Source organism: Carassius auratus, chromosome 42 (genome assembly GCF_003368295.1).
Source record: "Carassius auratus strain Wakin chromosome 42, ASM336829v1, whole genome shotgun sequence".
In the NCBI taxonomy this organism is placed as follows: domain Eukaryota; kingdom Metazoa; phylum Chordata; class Actinopteri; order Cypriniformes; family Cyprinidae; genus Carassius; species Carassius auratus.
In genome coordinates this window covers 7,734,744-7,762,269 of record NC_039284.1, presented here as the reverse complement: position 1 = coordinate 7,762,269, position 27,526 = coordinate 7,734,744, and the positions used below count along the sequence as shown (strand labels likewise).

The following is a 27,526-nucleotide window of genomic DNA, read 5'->3' as shown; positions in this document are numbered from 1 at the left end:
GGGGGGGGGGTGATTTCATGTATGTTATATGTGCAGCAGCAGCATTACTACTCTTTTCCCTGCATATGAAGGGAAAAGAGTAGTAATGCTAGAGAGCTTATTTATTTAAATTTGAGAACTCATCATATTAAGAACTTTTCATATTATTATTCATATTTGTAAGTTGAAATTTACACTCACAGCTCTGATGTGAAATGCTGAACATTTTGATTTGCACCCACAGACAACAATCAAAGTTGCAGATTAATAAAATGTATAAAAGGACATATTTACTTTTGCACTTTACTTGCTGTACAACAACCAATCATCACTTACAGCCTCTCAGATCTGGTAGTACAACTTTAAATCCTAGCAATTTGACTTTTGATTCTCCTTTCGCAATTTTTCTGTAGCAAAACTCACTTGTGAAGTTGTGCATGCAGATATGAGACAGCAGAACCAGGAGGTGGGGCTGGGGTTCAAATGTAGCCATTTTATTGGGCGATGTCTGTCCAATGAAATTTGATGGTTTCTTTGCGAGATGACATCATGCAACAGCGGCAGCCAATGCACCCTTTTATATTTCTGTGTTGTCCTCAGTTTCTTGTGTAAATAAATTACAAAGGTAATCTTGAGGTTAAAGGCCTCAAGAACATGAAAACTAACTGTTGGCTGCTGATGCAATATGGACCTGGAAAACACATCAAACTATTATGTAAACGTCTTCCAATACAAAAGTATTTCTATTAAATGTGCTGGCTAATTCCACAGTAAGCTAAATTTTAGAATAAAAACAACTTCATGTTTAAAGTATAAATACCACTGTTAAAGTTGAAGGCTTCTAAATACAAAATACAGCATTTATTTAATGTCTTAATGACTTTATATTGGCACCATATAAAGTGGTTCAACATATTACAGCCAGGTTACTCTGCAATATATAGGATAAGCATATGATAGATGTTGAACTGTTTGTCTACCAGATAATACTTGAATGCCAAGATGAATGTAGTGGTTTAAAATCCTGTAAAAGCTAATTTGGCTAATTTTAGAGTTTTACTTATACAAACTCTGATATATACTGTTTATATATCTCTCTGCACGGTGAGTAACACTGATTGGCCTAGTTTATTGGTCAGGCATCAATCAATAAAATGGCTTATTTCTCACCCCAGCCCAATTTCCTGGTTCTGCTCTCACATATATCCATGTACAAGTGCACAAGTGAGTTTTGCTACATAAATATAGCAAAAGGAGTACCAAAGAGTCAAAGCGCTAGGATTTGAAGTTGTACTGCCAGATCTGAGAGGCCGTAAGTTCTGACTTGTGATTGTACAGCGAAAGTAAAGTAAAGTGCAAAATTAAATATTCTATTTTACATATTTGTAACTATTAAACTGCTACTTTGAATTCAAAACACGGGTGTTTTGATTGTTGCCTGTGAGTGTAAATGTTAAGATTCAGCTTTTGACATCAGAGCTGTGAGTGTAAATTTCAATTTACAAATACGAATATTAATATGAAAAGTTCTCACATTCAGATCAACAAGCTCCAGAGTTTTGTTACTATTTTACCATCTTATATTTCCTACAAGTATGTCAGTGGACGTATTGGCAATAGCAAGTCTCGGTACTTGCTCTGCCACAGTAGCATAGCAGATCAATTCTGCCAAGACCAAACACAATAACACTGCCATGTATATCGCCATGCTAACCTCTCAGAGAGTTGTCAAGACAGAACTAACTTTTATATCATCACTGAACTAAAACAAACCTTTATTTGTTAAATTATAGATTGCAATTAGATATGTAAGCCTGAATGAAAACATTTTTAATATTTCTCAATATACTGTATATCCAAAGAAGTTTTACAGACTTTAGCTCTAAAGGTAACAGTGGTGATAGAGAGAGAGAGAGAGAGAGAGAGAGAGAGAGAGAGAGAGAGAGAGAGAGAGAGAGAGAGAGAGATTATGAGAGAATATGATTCATCATAAGTAATCTAAAAAAAAAAAAACAGTAATGATGTCCTGTTAAAATGTGAAAAAAATAATCTCAATATATGAACTGATGAATTAAATGAACACATTTAATCAGATTCAAAACAAATACTGTAAATTGTACTGTAACACTGTGTTGTAAAGTCTGATGAATGAACTAGTATATCAGATTGCAATTTTTTACATTTTCTTTTTGACACATAATTTTAACTACAAAAAGTTGAGACAATTCTACACAAAACTGAATTAAAAATGTTAAAATACACTTGAACAGTTTTATTTTCTAAGATGGGGACCCAAAATGGGTAGCACTCACTACTTCGATATATTGAGGTCTGTTGACTATTTTCACCATTCTAACTAAAAATAGCTTTTTGACTTTTGATCATTTTAGCATACTGCTATGTGAATTTTTATTTATTTATTTATTTATTTATTTATTTATTTGTTTTTTTTCTATTTTGATAAACCGTCAAAGGTAATTATAATAGCCCTTACACTAGTCTTTATCTTTCTTTTTTTTTTTTTGTCAAACGATTTTATTCCTAACTTGCAAATCCGAAATGTTACACGACATTGTTTTGGTTTGACCTAGCACTTCTTCAGTGTTTAAGGCTTTATGTGACATTTTGGGGAAGCACAATAGCTTTAATGAGTTGCTTTTGTAATAGCTCCTGACAGAACGTAGCACAGTGTCACAAGGTTATTGTTGTATCCACATTTCAATGTCATTTGAATGTAATTACATGGAAATTTGGCAACCAAATGTGAAATGTTAATGTCCGTTTTGAAGATTGGAAAAATGTCTGGCTCTTGCCTTGATGGAAAGCTTTTAAAAGACCGTCTCCGTTTTAGATTCAGAATTCATAGACCTTGACCCCATCAGTCTGTGGCTCACACACAAGCCTGCTTGAAGGGAGAACTACACTACTGCAAAGGACTTCCTGAAGAAGAAGAAAAAAAAAAAGCCAGTTTAAGAGAGGACGGAGGGTACTGACAGAGATGGAGGAGAGAGTGAAACAGTGGAATAAAACATTTAAAGTAAGAAAAACAGAGAAAATGTCAGGGAGATTATGGAGTGTAGATTTATAGGAGCACAGGTGGAGAGGTAGGCATTTGGGCTTTATGAGAAGTCTTGACTGACAGCTTTAGTTAGATGTGAGGTGAGGGCTTACTCTTGTATGATCAGTGCCCAGAGCGGTGTGGAGGCACAGCGGGCTATGACAGAATATTGGACTAGATCCAGACACAAACCAAGACTGTAGATCACAACTGTGATCTCTCACCCTAGCCACTGTTCTCAGCATGGCTTCTGTAATATGAGAAGCCTAGCTCATTTCAACAGCTGCCAGTTTCACGACCAGCTTCAAGTTGCCCGAAATAAAGGTCCCTCATAATAGATGAACCTCAGAGCAGATGTGATATAAGAACTACAACCTGCACTAGATCAAACACTGTCCTACTGAGCCAGAATATGACATCGACACAAAGCCTTGTCTTGTTTGCAGCTTCATTTGACCAAGAACCATTAATTAACATGGAAAAGAGGGATTGGTAAATACAAAATCCTTGATGACATAACATGATGTGCAGCAGTCCTGTTTCATGAACTACGACACACATATTTTTGGAATTTTTACCATGCATAGTTTATGCATCAAAAAAAATTAAAAAATAAAAACATTTTAAATACATATGAGTTCTGTGGAAGTTAAGCTGAAACTTAACTTTTAAAAAGAAAGTAATGGAAGTAAAATTGAGCCATTTTTGGAGGATTTAAGGGCATACATCAGAAACTTTTATGTTTATATTACCTACATAAATCATAATATATATATATATATATATATATATATATATATATATATATATATATATATATATATATATATATATATATATATATATATATTATAAATGATATCATTATCATTGTTTTTATTGTTGACTGAGCTCAAATTGTGTTGAACTCTAAATATTAATTTTACATGTGTGACAAAAAAAAAAAAAAAAAAAAAAAAACAACAAAAAAATAAAACACCTGCTTATGGATTTATAATGCCCAATTGTTAAAAAAAAAAAAAAAAAAAAAAATATCCTGCTTTAGTTATTTGCATGAGCTATCTGCATTGTTTTTGCACCTGTTACCCTAAATGAATTATGCAAATCTGCTAGGTTATGAAGAATCCAGCAGACCACCGTCTGGTGCACTTTACTGTGACTTCTGCAAACCATGCACCTGAACTGATCTCTTAAAGGCCTAAGTCCTGCTTGACTGCACTGCGCATCTGGATATGTGCCTGTTTTAATAATTTGATGAATTACTGCAAAAATGCTTTTTGTAGCAAATGTATACAAATGTTAATTGTTCCACTCAAAAAGTGCCTGGAAAAGCTCTTGGCAAAAATGTTTGTGAATAAGGCACTTTTTGTAATAAACCAAATTTCCTTTGCATATTATAACTGCTGGTTTTCGGCCAGGTTTTGGCTTTTATGTGCAATATGCAACAAACAATCAGTAAAAGGGCTGTCCATTTCAAGCTGAGAATAGATTGTGTGTAATCACTCAGGAAATGACTGCCAACTTTGAGACTGGAAAAGAATAGCACATGCATCAATGTTTATATCTATTCTTGTGATCTCTTTTATAGGTTAAGTTCTGGGTGTGTGGATCTTCAAATGGAGTGCTATCACTCTGGATTATAGAGAACAGCACAGGTCCTGATGGTCAGAGGAGTCTCTGGAACTCAACAAGCGAAGCTAATATGGGAAAAGGGTGGAAACTCATTGCCCTACCACTCTTCGGTTTGGTGGATCTGTAAGTCTAGTCACAACCATCAAATTTATGCTGAACATGGTCTGAATATGGACTTTTTTTTTATATTTAACAAAAGCATAATCAGGTAAACAATTGCAGGAAAGTTTCCACTTAAGAATGAATGCAAATTCAAGTTTCAGATGCATGCACAAGAAATTTTCACTCACCATTGTGCAAAATAGTCATTTACATTTGGTTTCACACAAACCCACATATTTAATCTGAAACCTTAATGAATCCCACTGGTTCTACATTCCTGTCTATGGTCCCGGCACTGCACTGCACATCCCATGCTCACCTTATCACTCTATCCAAAAAAAATAAATAAATAAATAAATGAGGAGGCTCACCATTCATCCACACTTTCACTCCAATTAGCAACTGTTCTAGACTTGAAAAGAGTAAGGAGGGCAGAGGGAAAAGGCTTTTACATCTCTACATGTTTGATTGGAATCTCATATAACCCTCCCAAAACCCCCACAATTCCCCAAGCTCCAACCTCCACTCTTGTTATCCGGAGCCATGCTAATTCCAATCCACAGAGGGCGATTAAAATTGCATTCCTGGCCTCCTTCCTTTTCTTGTGTGAGTCCAATTTTTTTTTTATTTTTTTTTTTTTAACACTTCACAGTTTAGCTGAATGTGCTTTGACCCAAAGAGCAAATTCTGACCCATTTATTTTTTTATGAGAAATATTAGTTCATTAGAGAGCAGGCGGTCTTAAATACCATGGATTTAATCAAAATAATGTAGCATTAGGGATTTGATGGGTTCAACTGTAGTTATAGAAAAATGAATAAATAAATTGCAGTTGTATTATTTAATCATGTAGTGTACATCAGTTCTACATAAATCAATGACAAAAATAATATGTTCACATGGATTAGTATTTATTTATTACTCACTTGCTTACTTACTGTGTATATTGTACTGTTTGCATGTAGGTACCCATTGCTTACAATTTGCTTATAATCTTGTTTTTTGTTGGACAGATAAAAAAATGTTGCGGTTTGAAAAAACAAACGTGTGTGTGTGTGTGTGTAAATGCGTGTGAAAAAAAAAAATCTCACTCTCTTTATTTTCTCTCTTTTTTCTCTCTCTGTTACACGCTCAGGTTCTACCTGAAGTTCATTGCTGATATTTCCTCTAGTGCAGGAGTTGCATTTGCTGTGGATAACTTCACTCTGAGCATGGAATGTTTCCTTGAAAGTAAGTATTGCAGCTTTTCTTTATTCATTAACTGCCATTTTCTATCCTGAGATGTGAGAAGTAACCATTTTAATAAGAAAGAATTCATGTAAGCGTTAACCACCCACTTATTGTTTTTCTTTGTTGTTGTTTTTTTAGTGTCTGTTAGTTTTGTTCAGACTACATGTAAAGCCACATGCATATGAAAATTAATTGGAATTAGTAAATTTTGAAAATGAATTGGCTTGCAATGTTTATTGTTTTTTTATATAGCAATCAGCTCTCAGTACAGATTATGACGTTAAATCAATTGCCAGGTCAGTGATGACACAAGAATGACAAGACCTTTAAGCCAGAGCTAATTGGACTTTGATAAGAAAAGCTACCTCTTGAGTGTGCAGGAAACCGTGAGGCGTGTTTAGGGGCTCTTTAGAGGGATTTGAAGGAGATCAGCACAGGGTATTGCAACAGCTGGGAAAAGAACAGGAATGGGAATCATCAATGCAAACCTCTAGGATTAAACAGGATAAGATCATTTATTTGTGAGCCTTATGGTGTCTCCCTTTTTCATTCTTTGAAAGAATCAATGGATTTGCTTCAGCGTTTGGCAGATCGAATCAACTTGGCACTGACTCATACATTTGCCCTTGTAGACCCTGGCAACAGTGCGAGGAAAAAGCGGTTTACTTCCCAGAAGGAGTGTATAGGGCTTTACAGTTGTTCGTTGTGTTGTTTAAAACATATCAATTTACAATTCCAGTTTGTTTTAGCTTTCAATAATGTATTATTGCATTAAGGAGCAGTAATAAACAGCTTAACCTAAACATACATTAATAATAAATAATATGTGCAGGGAATATTCTCCCTTGATGTCTGGGACTTTGATCCTCACAGTGTGATGACTTTAAAGCATCATTAGACACAATGAGATAGATACCTTCATAAGATCTGAGAGCTTCACAAAGCGTCCTAATCTCTCTCCGTTGGCATGAGAGAGTGCCACTGATGTTGAATGACTCACTTGCTCCATTAAATATTTGCCCATCAATTTGTATCTGACACCATTTTCTGCCACACATCGATTCGACACAGCAGCACTGCGGCTGCCATGTATTCCATCCTCTCTGCTATTTCCCTTTCCGATGACACTTCGGAATGTGTAGAGTTATACATTATGCCCTCATTCCCTGCCTAAATGAAATATTATAATTATACATTATCATACTAGGGTTGGCGGTCTAAACATCCAGCATTGTTTCCAAGGGTAAGCATTGCGTATTGTTGACATGACTGATTTGTTTAAAATGGAATTGTTTAAAATTTGGAGCAAGCTGCATAATATGGGGACAAGGCCCATGGGATAGAAAAACCACACTAATTTGTATTTTTTCTTTGTATTTGCATTTTTTATTTTCCTTCTCCTTCAGTTCCAGGAGAATTTTAATCTATGTGTTATAAACTATACTCAGATTTCCAAAGATACCAAAATGAGGAATAAAAGAGATTTCCATAAGGTTACCATAAGGTTGTATTTGTTAGCTTTAGTTAATGCAATTGCTATTATCAAGTAACAAATTATAATACTATCACAAAATTCATTACCCTCGGTTCATGTCAAAAAAATGTTGTTGTAAAATTAACAACAATAGTCAAATCTAGTCAAGACACTTTTATTTATAAGTATACATATTGTGCCAAAGCACTGTATTAAATAGGACAATTGTGTGCATCAATAATAAATTTCTTTGTCTATAGGGTAATGAGGAGGGCGTGTTTTACCTCAGGAATAGCAATCGAGCCAGAGTAGGAGAGGGGAAAGCTTTGAGGCCTCAGGGACACCTTGTGGTGCCCCAACGAAATACAAAAAGTGTAGCCTACATGGCGCACCACTTGATAGTGTGTGATGAATGACTTGGGCAATATGCCCAAAATCTTATATCACCGGTTATTATTTCAATTGGTGGGTTGTTTCAGCTGGGATGTGTGATCTTTGATCACGTGGATTTGCTGAAGCTCGCAAAAGCCTGCAATCGCTTTCTTATACGCTTATACATTTTTTTTTTTTTCTTTCACAACAGTTTTATTTATATTACACTATTTACACATTTATGAGCAGGTAACCCAAACCCTTCCCATAAAACTACCATTTGTCAATAAGACACAATATATAACAGGCAGATACAACCACCGTGATGATTTATATATATATAAAAAAAAAAAAGGCTAGGGAGTTGGGCTGCTCCAATGAGAGTATACATTTATATATATATATATATATATATATATATATATATATATATATATATATATATATATATATATATATATATATATATATATATATATATATATATATATATAAATGAGAGTATACATTTATATATATATATATATATATATATATATATATATTATTATTATTATTTTTTTTTTATACAAAATGTATGAAAACCATTAAATTAAGACAAACAACCTAAAACAATGGAGGACCCTGTGCTTCAAAGCATCAAAAAGCGATGCAAGGTGTCCTGACCAAGTGTCAATATATGATGAGTTGGAGTGTGGCCGTGTTGGTTCATTGCGTATTTTCAAATGCCAAGGCAAATGTTTAATCCAAATTTTAATCTTTCTAGTGTTATTTGTAAATGTTTTGTCCAGGGGTTCTCAAACCTCTACATGAAGTACCCCCAGTACAGCATGTTTTGTATGTCTCCCTATATTTGACACACCCACTCCCTATATTTGACAGTATACTTGCAGTCTCCACTAATGAGCAGATGAGTTGGATCAGGTGTGATAGATGAGGTAGACATACAAGATGTGCAGGGCAGGGGGTACTCCTGGACAGGTTTGAGAACCACTGGTTTAGTGCAGGGGTAGGCAAGCTAAGTCCTAGTGAGCCACAGTCCTGTGAATTCAACTTCAACCCTAGTCTTAGCCTCAGACGTCATGCCCACGGACCGTTGAGTAAGCCTCTGATGTGTATAGGACACAAAAGTGAAAACACTTCAGAAGTGTCAAAGTCGTCATCGGATTGGCTGAACATTCTCTTAACATTCTTAACATGGCTCTTTAACATTCCGCCTGGAAACACTGATAACGTGGCACAAAACCAAGCGCTTTGAGTGCCAAGAAAAGCGCTATATAAATGTAATGAATTAAATAAAAAATTAAAACCCCCTCATAAAAGAAAGCTGCCATGTTTACCACTGTGATGATGAGTGCTTATCAGGATCAGCGAAACACTGGATTTTCAAAAGTATGTGAAATATTTAAAGTGTGCGGCACAGAATCTTTAAAATTTGTCAGATAATTTTACACACCTTTACTGTGTTGACATTTCCACACCTTGAAACGTGACAATTAATGAAACAAACTATGGTTGTTTGACATGTCAGTCAAATGGCCTTATTTGCCATTTCATTGGCCCCTTTCAGTCTGAAGGTCTGGCTATTTGAGACTACTTCAACCCTGATCAAACACACCTGAAAAACCACACGAAGCCAGAGCTTTCCCTATCCAATCTTTTTTTTTTTTCTTGTTTCAAGAAATATCTGTGTCCAGACGAAACCGACAGATTAGCGATGTCGTATACATGCAAGGCCAGCGTGTGGCACTGTAATTCTGCCACAGAGATAGACTAAAAACAGAGAAGAAGACTTTGACTATTCGCATAAACCTTGCACTTGATATACAACCGAACATGGAAAAATATTTATTAATCTGTGTTAATGTCAGTTAATTAAAATACAGTCATTCGGTGTTTGTTCATGTTTTTGTTGCTATTACATGACATAGCGGTATCTGACTAGGGGCGAGACATGGGCTGACAATGTCATAGTTTCAGAAATATACGGATTCCCTGTCCACATGAAAACACAAAGGCGGTGTTTATCCACTCTGGGAACCGGTTGAAAAAAGTATTGGTTTAACTCTCCCAAAACGCCGGATCCGTGTGGACAAAACGCCTATACCACACACTATGTATGTGTATACAGCGAAACGCCTCTCTGTGTCTAGACTACAGGCAGTTGAGGTTTTATAGAATAGCCAGGGTATTCGTTATGTTCATATATTGCTTATGACCAGTGGTGTCAAAACTCAGCTCTGCAGAGGTTAGTTCTAACCCTGCTCCAACACAAAAAACATGATTTCAATTAAGCCTGAAGGACATGAAGGTTGGAGCTATACTCTTCTGGGCTGTGGCCCTCCAGGAATTGAGTTTGACAACCCTGCTTATGACGAAAATGTATAAGCCTAGCCCAGGGTTTCTCAAACCTCTCCATGAAGTACACCCAAATTGCTCGTTTTGTATGTCTCCCTATATCTGACACACCCACTTCAGGTCTTGCAGTCTCCACTAATGAGTTGATGAGCCTAATCAGGTGTGATAATTGAGGGAGACTTACAAAATATTCAGGGCAGGACAGGTTTGATAACCACTAGCTTATTTGTTATGAAGTTGATTTCCAATGCTGCTTAGTATGAGGGGCCGTACAAGCCATAATTCATTCTATCTTTTTTGGTATCCAAGAAGCAAGAAGAGTCTGATGGAATCTTTCCAGACTTCCTTAACTTTGAGGGTGATAAACATATGTTATGTTTAACTTCAAGTTGTCGCATTACCTTAGAGAAGTTTCGGGACATAAAATTCGAATCCTGGAAAAAGGAGTGGTAACTGCAGCAATAGGCTGTAAAGGAGCAACTGGAACTTTTTGATTTGGCTTTCCCATCATTTGACAAGTATGGCAGGACTGTATATAGTTAATCACATCTCGCTTACATCTAGGCCAATAAAACTTCCTTAGAACTCGATCATAGGTCTTTCGTATCCCCATATGACCAGCTATGCCCTGATGTGAAAGCTGTAAGAGGTCTTGACAAAACTTAACGGGAACCACGATTTGGATCCCAGGATAGAGTGAAAAATCAGAGCTCATAGGTTGCTGCCTATAAAGCAATCCATCCTGGAGAAAATAGAAGGGAGCAAAAGTCCTTCCATCAGAAAGGATTGCCCCGCCCCAGTATCTCGAAGGATGTGTACAGGCACGGTCTCATCAGAATTAGGCAAAGCCACAGTCCCTTCAGTGAGAAATGGTGCAAAATCAGCATTATTTTTAAAACTCTCCATCTCAGTAACATCCACCCGTTCAATCTGCTGGTTAAATCGAGCAGGAATATGCTTCACATTTGATGTAGAAATTAAACCAACATGTTTAACCCTTTTCTCTTTCTTTTTAAGAGCAATACAATCAGAAATGTTATGTCCTGGCTTTTTACAATAAAAGCAAACCAGCTCACCTTTCGTACGTGTGACTGAGATATTATCAGCGAAGTTTGACACAGCCTTCTGGCGTGCAACCATGTTTTTATTTTTAACAGTAACACTCAACTTAGATCTGCTCAGATCATTTAAGTGACTAACAGAAAGCTGATGAGTAAGAACGAATTCATCTGCCATGAGAGCATCTTCTGACATTTTACTCACTTTATGCTCATTAAGATACATAGCAACAGCATTTGGAACACAGCTTTTGAACTCCTCTAAAAGAATTAGCTCTCTAAGCTCGTCCTTGGTGGTTATTTTTACTGAGGTACACCAACGGTCAAACAAGTTCTCTTTCTCTTTAGCAAACTCAGATATGTGCACTTCTCAGCCTTAAAATGACTTCTAAATTTCTGGCAGTATGCTTCAGGTGCCAGCTCATAAGCATGCAAAATAGCAGACTTAATTTCATAATCACCACTTTGCTCCATAGTCAACGCTGAATAAACTTCCTGTGCCCTCCCTATTAAAACACATGGCAGCAATAAGGTCCAAAACTCTTTTGGCCATCTCAGACTCTGCAACACGTTCAAAATGTTGGAAATACTTCTCTACATCTCAAAAAATGGCAGCACTAGTCTAATGTTTTTATAAACATCAAAAACAGGTGCAGCCAACCTAGATTCAACAGATGACACGTGAAGTGGAGTTCCAACTGTTTGGGCATTCAGCTCTAACTCAAGTCTTCTCAACTGAAAATCTCTTTCCTCCCTTTCAGATGGTAACTCCAATTTACGTAACTCCAGTCTGTTGCAACTCTAAATTATGCTGCAACTCTATTTTTTTATCTCAAAATTATTTTCTAACTGTTTTTCTTTCAGCGCACAAGCATCACGTTCAGCACAAAGTTTTTTCTGCATCACCACATAACTGTTTCTCTTGCAAGAACAGGTCACTAAACTTCACATTTTGATCGGCAGCATAAGAAGGAGAGGTTAAAGACTCTTCAGAATGAATAGCTTGAGCTCTCACCTTAAAAAACACCCTGCTCAGAAAGTGCGTTTCTCACAGTTCTCATCAGCGTTTCTTTAAGCTTCTTTAAGCTTCATTACTCGTTACCTCTACTCCAAAACGCTCTGCAATCTGGAACAGCTCTTCCTTCGTACATCTCTCCAGTAAGATTTCAGAATGAAATTTGAAGAAATCCTCAATTACAGATGACATTTCTGCTTTAGGATATGCAGCAGAGAAACACAACAGCAAAATAGCAATACAAAGATATGTGAGATGCTGCTAAACTAGAGCAGTAATAATAAAAATCCCATCAGCCACTTCACCCGGGATTGTCACACATACACACTCCGGGTGCAAACCCTGCTTAGTTATGAGATAAATAACTTAAGTCATTCCTCAAATTATCTTCATACTTCAGCAGGCATCACAAGCACAGATACAGAAAACAACAAAGTGTCACCCTTAATGAAAATGAGAGACTCCAGTTCCTAACTCTAAACGAAACTAACTACACCTACCTAGTCTTCAAAGGTGTACCGTACTCGGGGCGGCATTTAAACGCTGAACTCAAGAACAATTGGCTTTTAAACCAAAAGTCTGAAGCGTACCCCCGACAGAGATTTAAAACCTCCGCCCAGAATAACCTTCAAAAATAAGAAAGGCAAAATAACAAACAAAAACAAAAAACACAGTGTCTCGATGGAAGGATTGCAAACCCAGCTGAGAACACTCTAAATACCTGAAGTCTACTCATTTACAAAAGGTGAACACACAGAAAACCTTATGCATTTACTTACACATGCAGCAATCCTGGATGAGCCCCCAATTTCATGTTACGACCTGCTCATTTTAAATTGCAACATGAAAGAGGGATCATGCAAAACGTTCCATCAACAATTTGTTTATTGATTTAAACATATGCCACAAATAATAATAACAGAAGTCTAGGGATAAGAGAAAACAAAGAAACATACAAACAACTATAACAAAATTAACGCTACATGTGTAAGGAAAAACATACAAAATAGACACTCCGAAGGAGTACTTCCCCAGAGAGTGCCTCCTCCAAATAACGCACAGCACTCTTATATACTCTAACTAATTATCAATAAACAATGAGAAAACCAATCAGGAACTCCCATGAAAAAAATATAAAAAAAATTCTGGTCATTTTCATTTTACATTTTCCTCTACATTTAGGTAAGTGGTTGTTGTTTATATTCTGAATAATGAGTTGATATTTGCTCACAGATTATATTTTGGCTCTTTTGGAAGTGTACAGATTGGTAAGTAGCTTTTTTGTGCTATTAGCACAACCCTAAGGTGCTTTGTCAATATAAAGTATGCTACAGAAACCAGTATTGGTGGTATGCCAGCAGGAGATTGTGAAATGGCAGCATTAACACCTCTAGGTCCAGACCGGGTGACTGATGACCCCTGGAGTCCCAAGAAAGAATGTGAGAAGAATGATAATTTGGTGAGTCAGACTTCTAATGCGGCCACACATGCAGCCTGGTCTGGTAATGCTCTAGCAATAATTATGGCTGCTCTGAGAAAAATTATAAGTCAGGAGGATTGGGTAGTTTTAGGTTTAGTGGATGCAGCCCTTGCTACACATGCACAGCTTACTAGGGACATCGGTGCCTCTATGTCATCTGCAATACTTTCTGGAAGGCAGATCTGATTAGTACAAAACCCCCTTTCTGACACTAACAGAAAATAACTCACATGCCAGTTACTCCAGGTCGAGTGTTTCACCCGGATTCTCAAGCTATGTTTGATAAAGCAGAACAAGCGCGTGGTACAAGAGAGTCAATGCAGTGCACATTTGGTCGCTCTAGAATAACTAGACAGTCATATCAAGGCTGTCAGCTTCCACAGACTCCCCACTTTAATCAACCTCAACCATGGGATATTGGTGGAAGACAGAATAGTTGTTTTCTGAGATTTGATGACACTCAAAGTGCCAGGCAGGAACAATGGTGCAGACAGGTGGCCCAGTCCCATTCATCAGTTAGGGATGCACCGCAGAGAAAGCAGAATCCCAGGGGCCCAGGCCCCCAAGGAGGGACTGCATAGCATTACCAAAAGGGTGGCCGGAATGTGCCAACTGTGCTTCCAGTGAGAATTGGTCTGATTTGCAACCATAAAACTTAGTTCAAGGAAATGTGTTTAAGGTTTATATATATATATATATATATATATATATATATATATATATATATATATATATATACTTAAGACCAAATACAACGAAAGGATTTTAAGAAATCTTGGCCAACTGAAAAGTATGAACGTGAAAAGCATGAGCATGTACCACACTTAATACTTAGTTGGGGCTCCTTTTGCCTGAATTACTGCAGCAATGTGGCGTGTCATGGAGTTGATCAGTCTGTGGCAGTGCTCAGGTGTTGTGAGAGCCCAGGTTGCTCTGATAGTGGCCCTCAGCTCTTCTGCATTCTTGGGTCTGGCATATCACATCTTCCTCTTCACAATACCCCATACATTTTCTATGGGGTTAAGGTCAGGCGAGTTTGCTGGCCAATTAAGAACAGGGAGACCATTGTCCTTAAACCAGGTACTGGTAGCTTTGGCACTGTGTGCAGGTGCCAAGTCCTGTTGGAAAATGAAATCTGACTCCGTAAAGTTGGTCAGCAGCAGGAAACATGAAGTGCTCTTAAACTTCCTGGTATATGGCTGTGTTGACCTTGGACCTCAGAAAACTTAGTCGACCAACGCCAGTAGATGACATGGCACCCCAAACCATCATTGACCTTGGAAACTTTACACTGGACCTCAAGGAAATTGGAGTGTGTGCCTCTCCTCTCTTCTTCCAGACTCTGGGACCCTGATTTCCAAAGGAAATGCTAAATTTACATTCATCAGAGAACATAACTTTGGACACCTCAGCAGCAGTCCAGTACTTTTTGTCTTTAGATGCTTCTGACGCAGTCTGTTGTTCAAGAGTGGCTTGACACAAGGAATGCAACAGCTGAAACCCATGTCTTGCACACGTCTGAGTGTAGTGGTTCTTGAAGCACTGACTCCAGCTGCAGTCCACTCTTTGTGAATCTTCCCCGCATTTTTGAATGGGTTTTGTTTCACAGTCCTCTCCAGGGTGCGGTTATCCCTATTGCTTGTACACTTTATTTTCACATCTTTTCGGTCCCTTCGCCTCTCTATTAATGTGCTTGGACACAGAGCTCTGTGAGCAGCCAGCCTTATTTGCAATGACCTTTTGTGTCTTGCCCTCCTTGTGCAAGATGTCAATGATCATCTTTTGGACAACAGTCAAGTCAGTAGTCTTCCCCATGATTGTGTAGCCTACATAACTAGACTGAGAGGCCATTTAAAGGCCTTTACAGTTGTTTTTAGTTAATTAGCTGATTAGAGTGTGGCACCAGGTGTCTTTATTTTTATTTTTATTTATTTTTTTTGTGTGGCTTAAGTTTTCAAGTTTACAGATGTATCTGCAATTTCCATATATTCTTGCCTATTATTATGTCAAGAGAATTTTACAAGTTTGCACATGTTTGATTTATCGTTCTCCCTGCAGCTCTCCAATAAGTACTGCTATCTAGACTACAAATCACGCATATAAAAGTTCTCATCTGACATCCAACTTAAGAGAAACTGACAGTGGGCAGGAAATAGCTCTGACTTCCAGCTTCATCTGAATTCATTCAGACCTTCGGGGTATATATGAGATTATAATACTAACACAAAATGGAGCTGTGCCCTATCACAGCCTTAACACATTGAGCCTTGGTTCTGATGTTAGGAACACAAGTTTGTGTCTGACTTTCATAATTTCCTAATGGAACCCCAATTATTTCATTTCAGTTCTTCACTCTTTCTATCAATAAAAGTGGCAATACAGCCCACACACTATTTCAAATGGGCTTTATACTATATCAACCTGTGTGTGTAGCACTGATGAATAAAATAAAGTGATGGAAGCAAATACAGAAATTTTTAGACAATTTCGGAAAAAAAAAATAAAATACTTTTTTATATTTAATTATTTTTTTTTTCTTTCTCTCCAGAGTAAGGACTTTCTAGGTCATTCTAGGATTTGGATTATCGTAGTCCTGCCATGCAAGTATCGCAACTGGGCAGGCGGATATGGAGACATATTGAAGTATTTCAAGAGTGATGAGGCCGTTTTCTGATTGGCCTGGCAGATAAAAAAAAAAATAAATAAAAAAAAAACACTTCTGAGTGACAGCTCTCCCTGGAGCAAAGGATTACATTTCTTCCATAGTTCTACAAATCTTGTCTTTGACCACCAACCAAAGTTGTCTACTGCAGTGTGTCCTGCTGCAGTCAAACCACTCATTGACTCATGGACAACCACACATAAAATATATGAATTGTCAAAGACATTGCCTAGTGGTTACTACACATTAATGTTATAGGTAATCCATTACCTTAGCATATTAAGTCATTTTTTTAAAAGTTTAATGTAGAATGTCACTTTTTAAATTTATACTCTATGCTTCAGTTGAAATCAGGTAAGCGGCATGCATTATTCTATTTATCTCACTTATGCATTAACAAATCCAACCGAAAAACCTTGCCCTTCCCTAAGACAGTCACATCACATATATCACCATGTCTAGACTGCAAATGAGCAGTGCAAAACAATTTCAAAAAAGAATTGCGTTGGGATCAACAAAAATCAATGAACTACACTACAAGTGGTTCAATTTCTATGTAGGATGACTGTCTGCTAGGTACAGCAGTATTATCTGGAAGTGTTTATTTCATAAAAAGTAACAATTGAGTGTATATTACAGATTGGTATTTTAGAAATATGATCTATTTTTCTCACCATGATTTTTGGTCCTCCCTTTCAATAAATATAGATAAAAATGGCAGTACATACATCCGTTCAACTGCTCATTAGCACAAATATCTAATCAGCCAATCAAATGGCAGCAACTGTACACATGCTCTAGATGATCTGATGAAGCATCAGAAGAAAGGTGGAAGAAAGGTGATTTAAATTACTTTGAATGTGGCATGGTTTTTGGTGCTGGTTGGGTTGGTCTGAGTATTTCACAAATTGCTGATCTATGGGATTTTCACAAGTAGTTTACAGAGAATGGTCTGAAAAAGAAAATATCCAGTGAGCAGCAGTTATGTGGGTGAAATGCCTTGTTGATTCCAGAGGTCAGAGGATAATGGTCAGGCTGGTTCGAGCTGATAGAAAGGCAACAGTAACTCAAATAACCACTTGTTACAATCCAGTGGTTGTAACAGATGGGCTACAGCAGAAGACTACCACTCTGGGTGCCACTATTGTCAGCTAAAAACAGGAAACTGAGGCTACAATTCACACAGGATAAGCAAAAGCTGTTGGATCTGCTGGTGGTGCTGTAATGGTGTGGGGAGTATTTTTTGGAACATTTTGGGGCACTTTATTATTCAAATGCCACAGACTACCTGAGTATTGTTGCTGACCATGTCAATCCCTTTATGACCACTGTTTACTCATCTTATAATGGCTACTTCCAGCAGTATAATGGGCCATGGCACAAAGTTCAGATCATCTCAGACTGGTTTCTTGAACATGATGTCAATGAGCACACCATACTGGCCTTCAGAGACACAGATCTCGAAGCGATGTGGTGGAATAGATGTTCATAAATCTACAAAATCTGCATGATGCTGTCAGGTCAATATGGACCCAGTACTACCAAGGTGTACCTAAATAATCCATTTTTGTATCTTTTTAAGACAACTCCTTAAGTAACTACTGAATTATTTAATTTAGTCTGTTAATTGTGAAAGATAAAAACATTTTTCTCCATTTCTTTTTTGTTTTTGTTTTTTGCATGAGACACAAGGCAGGGTGTCTCAGAGATATGATTTTAACAGATCAAATTCCTTCTTGGTTCCTAAAATGGGTGACAGAAAATAAATCTTCGACAGGGTGCATCATGGGAAGACTCTTGCAACAGGGAGTCCAGATTGTGATGAATGATGCCAACTCCAGTCAGAGAGGTGCGGGAGTTTTGTGGGTGTAGATGAGTATTTTTAAAGCGATGATTAAAGGATGGAGATCATGAGAGGTAGCGTTTTTCACAGTATTGTCTGAGCAGGTACATTTGGGGGAACAGGATGATTTGTCTTCACAGTGAGCTGACAATTGGAACAATGCAGAAGCTCGTGCGGCTTGTCATAGTAATTAAGAAATATGAACTAAACTCTCGACTCCACTGGTGGTGGTTGTCTACTTTTGTGGAGATGTGGTAGTCAGTGTTGTATGTCGTACAAGTATAATATGCTTCGTAATTAATATAAAACTGTCTGGAAACTCTTTGAAGACAAACGGTTAAATATTTGTTTCTGTCAGATCTGTTTTTTCTGTTTTATCCTCCTGAGATTTTGAAGAATTCTTCGAAAATCACCCTGACCCATAACAGTAAGCAATAATGTTCAATAATGCAATAAACTCAGGTATTCTGCTTATACCACGCTCAACAAATGTTTTTCATGTTTTCTGAACCGTGGACCATCTCTTAAAGCGGTGCAAAACTGAAATTTGATTTGCCAATGCTATGCAGTTAACAATCCTGGACTACTTCATAGCTAAACAATCAACACATCTGCAGCCCAGAATCAAGAACTGGAAAATGCAGTTGGTATATAGTTATAATACATGTTTTGACCCAAATGCTCTATATTCTGCATGTTTAAGCACCAAGAGTGCCTGTCCATTACACACATGATAAGAGGTGATGGAAATGTCAAATCCAGTCAAACAGTGATAAAAGCTGAAAAATCCTCATGAAATGCAAAGACATCAGGCTTAGATGTTCAGTTTTGCCAATTGCCAATTGCCACTGTGGTGTGCATTTTTAGGATATTACTTTATTGTGATATTGTGACACTGAATTTTCCCTGTTAAGTGTCAAGAAATCTAGGTCAAGTGTTCACCCATTTGAGACTCCTACATAATCAGCAAGCAAAAGTATTAGCATATCATAAACATTTGAAAGATATGCAAACAGTTGAGCGATTTTTCAGTGCATGTCTCATTTATTTAAACAATTCTCAAGACGAAGATATGGATACCAGTACCAGCTTTAGAATTAATATTGTCATGACATGTATTATCTAAAAGTACTTTTTTATTGAGCCAAAAATCCAGCTTTTGTCTATAAGCTTATAACTGTGCTCTAACAATCCTTGCAACATTTTCTCTAGCTGCAGGAGTATTGTTGGACCACAACAATGTAATGTGTCTTTTCTCTAATTTTTTTAGCCAATGGAGAATTTCCTCCGGTGGCTCCCACAAATCCCACGCAAGTGCTGTTCTCACCAAGCAATAAGGACATCAAGACCACCACAGTACTGGAGCCTGGAGCGTCTACAGAATGTGAGTTTTGGCTAGTTTCATGTCTGTTTGAGCTGTTTGTCTTTTTTTGAGTCGTTTCTAACTTTTATCTAGCTTGTTCTGACTGAAATTTGCCCCAAGTTCGAGTCTGGTGCAGTCCACAGCTATTATTGCTGTTGTACTGAAACGAGACATTAGACGAGCACCAAAACAAACACATTTTTTTTTGTCATTGCTCAATGTTTTAAACTACTCTCATACACCTACCCAAATCAGTAAGTTTAGAAGAAGCTGTCTGATTGACATGCAATAACAGCAATAAAGAAAGAGAGAGAGAGAGAGAGAGAGAGAGAGATCAGATAAATTACACTGTGGAGAAATGAACCAAAAATGTAATATCAAGACTAAAGTGTGCACCAATTACATACTGCATGTTAACGTGATTAAAAAGGAAAACAAAACAAAATTATTTTCTGATGTTCATGTAAAAAAATTATAATAATTTGTTTTCTAAATTAATTGCAATAGAAAATCAACATACAACATATATAATAACCTAGGTGTCAACCTATTGTTCTTGGGATCATGCTAATTGAAACACATGCCAATCAGTTTCTCAAATGATGCGAAATGCATATTTTGACAACACAAATGCCATGATCCAAACAACACCAAATTCCAGAAATGGTAGAATCATGCTTTATAAAAACTCTGGAATCTTTGTTTTCACAGCAAGTTATGAGTTATGCACTGCAGACATCAGAGCACCTAATTCAAGGTCCAGACCACGTAATTCCTTCTGAGCATACTGAAATTGTTGAAATGCTTGAGTAAACCAAATATGTTGGACTTCTAATGGATACAGAAGATGAATGCTTATGAACAGAGGCTCAGATACTGTCTCTCTCTCTGTCATGGAAGTGCACTGCAGTGAAAAGAAAGTGTGCCATCTACTGGGCTATTGCCACACCATTTTCTTGAAATCAAACAGTGTTAAAAGGCTGGTTGTGGCTTCTAAGGGTGCTTTTGGTGCATATCTGAGTCAGTATGACTTCAGAGTTCAGGTGGTTTAGTCAGTGAAAATGTGTCTTTCGAAACGTGGGTGCAAACGATGGAATAATAATAAGTCTGCTTGAAATCACCTCTGGAACACAAGTCATGTCATAATCTGTAATAGTGGAAGTGAAGTGCTACTGATGATAAATTATTTGCATCTTTTCACGGCCTTGATCACATTTATTATAGTATAATGAATTGTGCATGGCTGATCGTCTCTAATTGCTTTCAAAAACAGCTCGCATTCTTCTAGTCTCTTAAATGTGTTTGTGGCAGACAAATGTAGGTGCCTTTCTGTACTCAAACCAAATGTGAAAGTCAAAATTTCACATTAATGCTTTCAAATGATCAGAATTGCTCATAAAGGCTGTATTGTAAAACATTGCTTCACATTAGCCTGATTGTCTATTGAAAATGCACAGATCATTTATAAGATCAGCTGTCTAGCACATGACCTTTGAAAATGTCCTACCAAATGCCACCAGCGCTGGGAAGACTGATCTGCTTGCTCATGTAATATACAGGTGTTCCTCTTGTGTTCGTGCTCATTGGAGCATGGCCATTTATCAATATGATGTGCTTGAGTGTTTGTGAAATGACTCCCATGCCGTTTCAGCCTTAATAAATCTGAATGTGCAGCTAATCTGTTATTCATCAAGACTCATTAGAAAGCTTCATTCACACAGGCTGTTCTCTGGTGTAGCTCAGCTGACACTAAAGGAGGAAGATTCAGCTGAATTTTCTATGAAACTGACTTTTCATTTTGACATTTTCCTGCCAACACCTCATTGTTTTTTTTCAGTGTATTTTTTATTTTTTTCATCTTGAACTTTGTAGCTCTACAAAGTGTTACATGTGATGGAGAGGGGGCGTATGTAAGGTCCTTTCAGCTTAGGGTAATAATAAAGCTTCATTTCTTTTTACCATTTTGCTTTGATTTTTCATATTTAAAAAAAAAAAAGATGTGCTTGAAATGTGCTTGCATTGAGGTCCGTTTAATTACTTTTTTCAGCAGTGTTGGGTTTTGAATAGAGTGATTCTCCAGTCTATTCATTTATTTTTATTTTTAATAAATTACTACTTTAGTTATGAAAGATGCATTAAACTCATCAAAAGTGACCGTACAGAAGTGTACACTTAAAAAAAAAAAAAAAAAAATATATATATATATATATATATATATATATATATATATATATATATATATATATATATATATATATATATATATATATATATATATATATATATATATATAAAATATTTGTTAATGTTAACATTGTATAATGTTTTCTTTTTAAACAGTAAAGTAACAATAATACTAATAATAATTATCATCATCATCATCATCATCATCATCATCATTTTACCAATCCCAAATTATATAGACAGACCAATTTACTGATCATTTGCAAACAAGATTATTGCATTGATGGGTTAATGGCATAACTCACATTTAATAATATTTTTCATGAAATATGAAAACACAACTTTGTGTCAGACATCAGACATTCCTTGAATGGACTATGTACTGTACTGTACAGATGTCATTACTTGTTATGAACAATCTTTGTTAATTATGAATACAGTTTCATCAACATTTTGATCAACAAACTGAATGCTGTCTGTGAAGTGTTTGGGATTTTTGAGTCTCATTTGCAGTTATGAGTTTGTGGTTATGATAATACACATTGTGCAACAGTTGAAAAATGTCAACAGATGGTAAATTTGCAGTGCTGTTATTCTGTGGTCAACTGATCAATGAAAAAAAATAAAAATAAAGTCAACATGAATAAGAACGTAAAAAGGGGGCATTGTTGTGTACAATTAAAATACAGAACCAGTGGGGAGTCATGCATGCATTTAAACTGGCATTATTTTACAGCAGTTATAACTCATCCAATCACATAATCCTTATATACATAATATTAATTCAGTCACATACAGTGTTGCATATGTAACTGTTTTTACACTAAGGTTAGGCTTATGATGCATTAATACAAGTTATAAATAATAAGGATAATTTACTGGATTGGGCATTACCACATAGTTATTTATTCTATACACAACACTATATATATTGGCTTTCCAGCGATAAGATGTATATAATAATATATCTTGGTCTTACCACCTATGTCTAGTTTTAACCTGTCATTTCTGATCTGTTCAAAACCACCACTGCTCAATGCAGTTAATAATTAAACACAAACACTTTCTTCCAAACACACTCTAGTTCTGTTCCCGCCAGCTGTTTTCTATTAACTCAAAGGGAAATCAAGCTGCACATCAATCTTCCCTTGATTCGGTCATGGATAATTGATACAGCTTTGAAAATGTTTTGATGTGTTTAATACACAAATTGTCTGTCATGTCTCTGCTTTTCCTCTTGCCATCTCTATTTTTACCTTGTATGTTCTTGCCCTCTCACTGTCTGTACTCCAGTGGCGATTTCTCCCTTTGCCACCAGGGCATCTCATTTTGGCAGAAGATTTGAATGGGTAATTTGCCTTACGCTGACTCAAATGTGTAGTGTTGTGGAGAGAAGGAGCATGTTCTTCTGTCAGATCCGCTCCCTCGGCCTGTGTCTCCTTGATTACTTCCTCTGACTTTGTCTGTGTGATTGCTTCTTCTGATGAGGAAAAAAGAGAAGGGCCGCTAACCTCAGCTGCCGATGACTCAGCCATTTTCACCAGTCAGACCTGCAAGAATTCAAATAAAAGGAAATTGTATAAGACCATAAATGGAGATATTTGTCTGGTGCAAACCTCTCTTACAACTCAAACTTTCCTTTATCTCCAGATCTAATTACAGATCTCTGTAGGTTCCTGGCAAGGAAATACACTTTTATTCTGTTGTTTTGTTTGCAGACTTGACTAGAACAACATCACTGCATGGGAAGAGGTCTATTTTGCCAGGGTATATGTATATTGGTATATTTCTAATTTTAAAAATTGGATACGGTGGCCATTTGATTGGATCCAACCTCCAATATACCCTTGTGAAAGAAGTGAAAAATAAGTTAATTGAACGTGCACTTACAATTTTAGAAGTATATGTAAATATATATATATATATATATATATATATATATATATATATATATATATATATATATTGAAGATTATATAATTTTAATGAAATAAAAAGTCTGACTTTACTTAAAGACAGTGCACTTTCATGATGTTTTCTGTACTTGAATACAAAATGCACTTTAAGTTTTACTTCAAAGTTAATTTCAAATAACTGTTTTCATTGTTTAAATAATTGACTTTTTTCATAAATAAAATACTACACTTATTCTGACGTGCTGACCAACATACTGAAGCACATGCTAAATATTTGATTGTAATTGTGTTATTTGATATTACATTTAGGGTCAGATATACTAACAGCTTGCACCAGCAGAGTATTTACTAAAGACACACAGTGAAAAAAAAAAAAAAAAAAAAAAAAAATTGTGGACTATTATTTATGTGGCTGACTTTATTGCATATGCATTTGTAGGAGTTTCCCTCTTAGACCTGCAATTTTAGAGAGGAAAGTATTAAAATGAATGATGCGAGTTTTGAGGAAATCTGTTTCCTGATATCTGCACTATTGACACCCCTAAAATGCATTTTGCACCTACATTGTTAGTAGATTACCAGTTCCTGATTATACTCATCTCTGCTTTTTGAGATTGTTGGTCATTATATAAGCTGGTTGTGTCAGTGTTTTTTAATTTGCGTTTTGTCAGTGAATCAATAAAATAAATTTCAGCCAACAGTTTTAATTGCAATTAATTTTAATTGTCTCCTAAGGGTGTTAACATGCAACAAATTGGCAAAATGCACATCAAGTTAGTACTCGAAGGCATAGTTCACCCAAAAATAAAAATTCTGCCATGATTGTCTCACACTGAGAAAACTTTTGAAACCTCATTCTTTTAATTGAATTATTTTTTATGAATTTATGTAATGAGTACTCTTTACAAAAGCATACAAAAATTGTATTTCTTTTTAACTAGGGTATGCAGCAAATGTCCACTTTTGTAGAAAACGACAAACAAATAAAATAAATAGCGCATGAAGATAGCGTGGATCAGCCTTCAGTCTTTGTTGTAGCTTCTTTGGTGATAAAAATGTCAGAAATAAAATGAAATGTGGTGTAATATTCCTGTAATATACTTTAATCATTAGAATCTGTTGGATGTGAGCCTAGTCTATCTTGTCAGTATTAGTGAAGTCAACTCAATCAGAACCTAATTCCTCTCTTTAATAAGTTCATTTGACATTTAGCAATGAATGTACGCTTCATGTGGTGCTATCTTCAGGTATGTGACAAAAATTCTACAGTTATTCAGCTAAGAAGAGAAAAATCATAAATTACCCATGGCTTACTGACTGTCCAGTCTGCCAAACACATGATATAGCTCTTCCATTTTTTTGTTATTATTATTGTTATTTTTCTAATCAACCTAAAAGAGTACCGACTTGTTTTGTCCAAGTTTTGCATCAGAACAGTAGTGGAGATTCCTCTCTCTCTCACTCTCTGTCTTACTGTCTGAATAAGACAAATTGTTAATTCACAAAGCTAATAATACATGTGCTGTGTGTGTGGGAATGTGTGTGTTTTTTCAGCTGTCAGGTGGATATTCCACACATGCGGAGCAACAGGACAGGACGGTCCAACGCCGACTCAGTGCAGTAACTTTTACCGCAACACCAATGTCAGTGTCACTGTAGGCACTAAGGGACCATTCAAGGGCATCCAGATGTGGCGGGTCCCAGAGACAAGGAAATACAGGTGCACACACACACACATAATGTCCTGACCAATACAAGTCAAAATATCCTGCTGTTGAGCGTCTGTTGAGTTTAGTAGTTACTTTTTTCGACCATGAAATGGGAAAACATTTTTCTTTGTCACAGTTGCTGCCTGTTATCAAGCGTGTCAAGTCATTCAGGTAAATTGTTGTCTGTGGAGCAAGAGGAATGAGAAAACCCATTTCATCAGCAGCATTGCTTCAGTAGAACCCAGACTGACGATGACATTCACTAAGCAAAAGTTTGTAAAGAAAACAGATTTTTTTTATCCTCGGCTCTGTTCAAAGTTAGCTGCCTGCCGTTTTAATACATGCTTCTGATGCAAATGCTGTTTCAGAATGCAATATTATGCTGTCTGCTGAAATGTGTCAGTTGGCCAAATACTGAGATGGCATTGTAAGGAAGTAGCCTTGTTGGGTTGGGGGCATAAAACTACAGCCCAAACAATCCATCCAAGATGGCTGATGGAGTAGTGAGAAACACTGACTGCATATATAGTAAAATACCATCACAGATACTTTGATCTACCATGTTTTGTATAACATATGTCACTTTTTTTTATTATATGAAGAGCATTTAAAGGGGGGGTGAAATGCTATTGCATGCATACTGAGTTTTTTACACTGTTAAAGAGTTGGATTCCAACGCTAAACATGGACAAAGTTTCAAAAATTAAGTTGTACGTTTGAAGGAGTATTTTTGTTTCAAAAATACTCTTTCTGGTTTGTCACAAGTTTCGGAAAGTTTTTTTCGAGTATGGCTCTGTGTGACGTTAGATGGAGCGGAATTTCCTTATATGGGTCCTAGGGCACTTCTGCCGGAAGAGCGCGCGCTCCGTATAGCAGAGCACTGAGAGTGAGAGCACAGACATTCACTGATCAGAGCGAGAGCGTCGCGAAATGTCACAAAAGAAGTGTATTTTTGGTTGCCAGGGCAAGGCAACCCTGCACAGATTACCAAAAGAGAAACAGCATTAAGTGACCAGTGGATGGAGTTTATTTTTACAGAGCATCAATGGAGTTGTGCAAGTGTTTTTGTTTGTTCCCTGCATTTCGAAGATGCTTGTTTTACAAACAAGGCCCAGTTTGACGACGGATTTGCGTATCGTTTATTTCTTAAGGATGATGCAATCCCAACGAAAAAGGGACACGATCGTGTGTTGGAACCGTAGGCGGTGAGTAAAACTGCTTCAAATATCTCTGCCTCCTTGTTAGTGCGTCCGCCTCCCATCGGAGACCCGGGTTCGAGCCCCGCTCGGAGCGAGTCGTTACTGCTGCTGCTCTCGTTCAGTTTCAGCCTCGGGATCTGATTCTGGATCATAAATAAACGGCTGAATCTGACTGTTAGCCATGGTTTGTTTTGGTTGGTTTCGTCCTCACGGTAAAGTCACAGCTTCCAAACGCTTTCAACGTAAAAGCCTACTCGCGCTCGTGATTCTTTAGCTCCGCCCACACGTCACGCCTCCAGCAGGTCGTGTTTTTCCGGGAAAAATCGGTACAGACTATCTTTCTCTTATGAATATAATAAAACTAAAGACTTTTTGGAGTTGTGAAGGATGCAGTACTAATCTATAGGTACTCAAGATTAACAGGATATTGAGTAAAAACGAGCATTTCACCCCCCCTTTAACATCAATCACATGCAAATTAATAAATAAATAAATAAATAAATAAATAAAAATAACACACATTAGATTTTTTGCAGAATGTGAGAAGTACATGAGGCAAGGTATATTTGTGTAGCGCATACTTAAACTTTTTTTTATACTTACCATTTATAATAAACATTGTTTGGAATTAAAGCCTCTCTATCTCTCTCTCACACACATATATATAAATTTGCAGTTCAAATTTTTGATTTATAATCTATTGTAACTTGTTTTCTGGAAAGTATGGCAATTAAAGAAGAATGTTTCTCACAATATAAATGTATAATGCCATTTTAAAGAAAACAACTAAAACAAAAAACGTTGTCTTAAACCTGCTCATATCAAAATCCACTGGGACTTGGCCTTCTCAATTTGGATGATGATTTTGTAGGCAGTACACTGCAAGGGTAGC

The 27,526-nt window shown here is 36.6% G+C and overlaps 1 protein-coding gene across 1 annotated transcript in view; it reads left to right on the top strand.

The window, feature by feature from the left end:
* LOC113060535 (ALK tyrosine kinase receptor-like) overlaps positions 1-27,526 on the top strand; it is a 426,749-nt gene that overhangs the window by 364,533 nt on the left and 34,690 nt on the right. The window contains exons 9-12 of the mRNA XM_026229521.1: positions 4,626-4,792; positions 5,907-6,001; positions 19,534-19,647; positions 25,281-25,446. Coding sequence (XP_026085306.1) covers positions 4,626-4,792; positions 5,907-6,001; positions 19,534-19,647; positions 25,281-25,446 — 542 coding nt within the window. The remainder of the gene's footprint in view (positions 1-4,625; positions 4,793-5,906; positions 6,002-19,533; positions 19,648-25,280; positions 25,447-27,526) is intronic.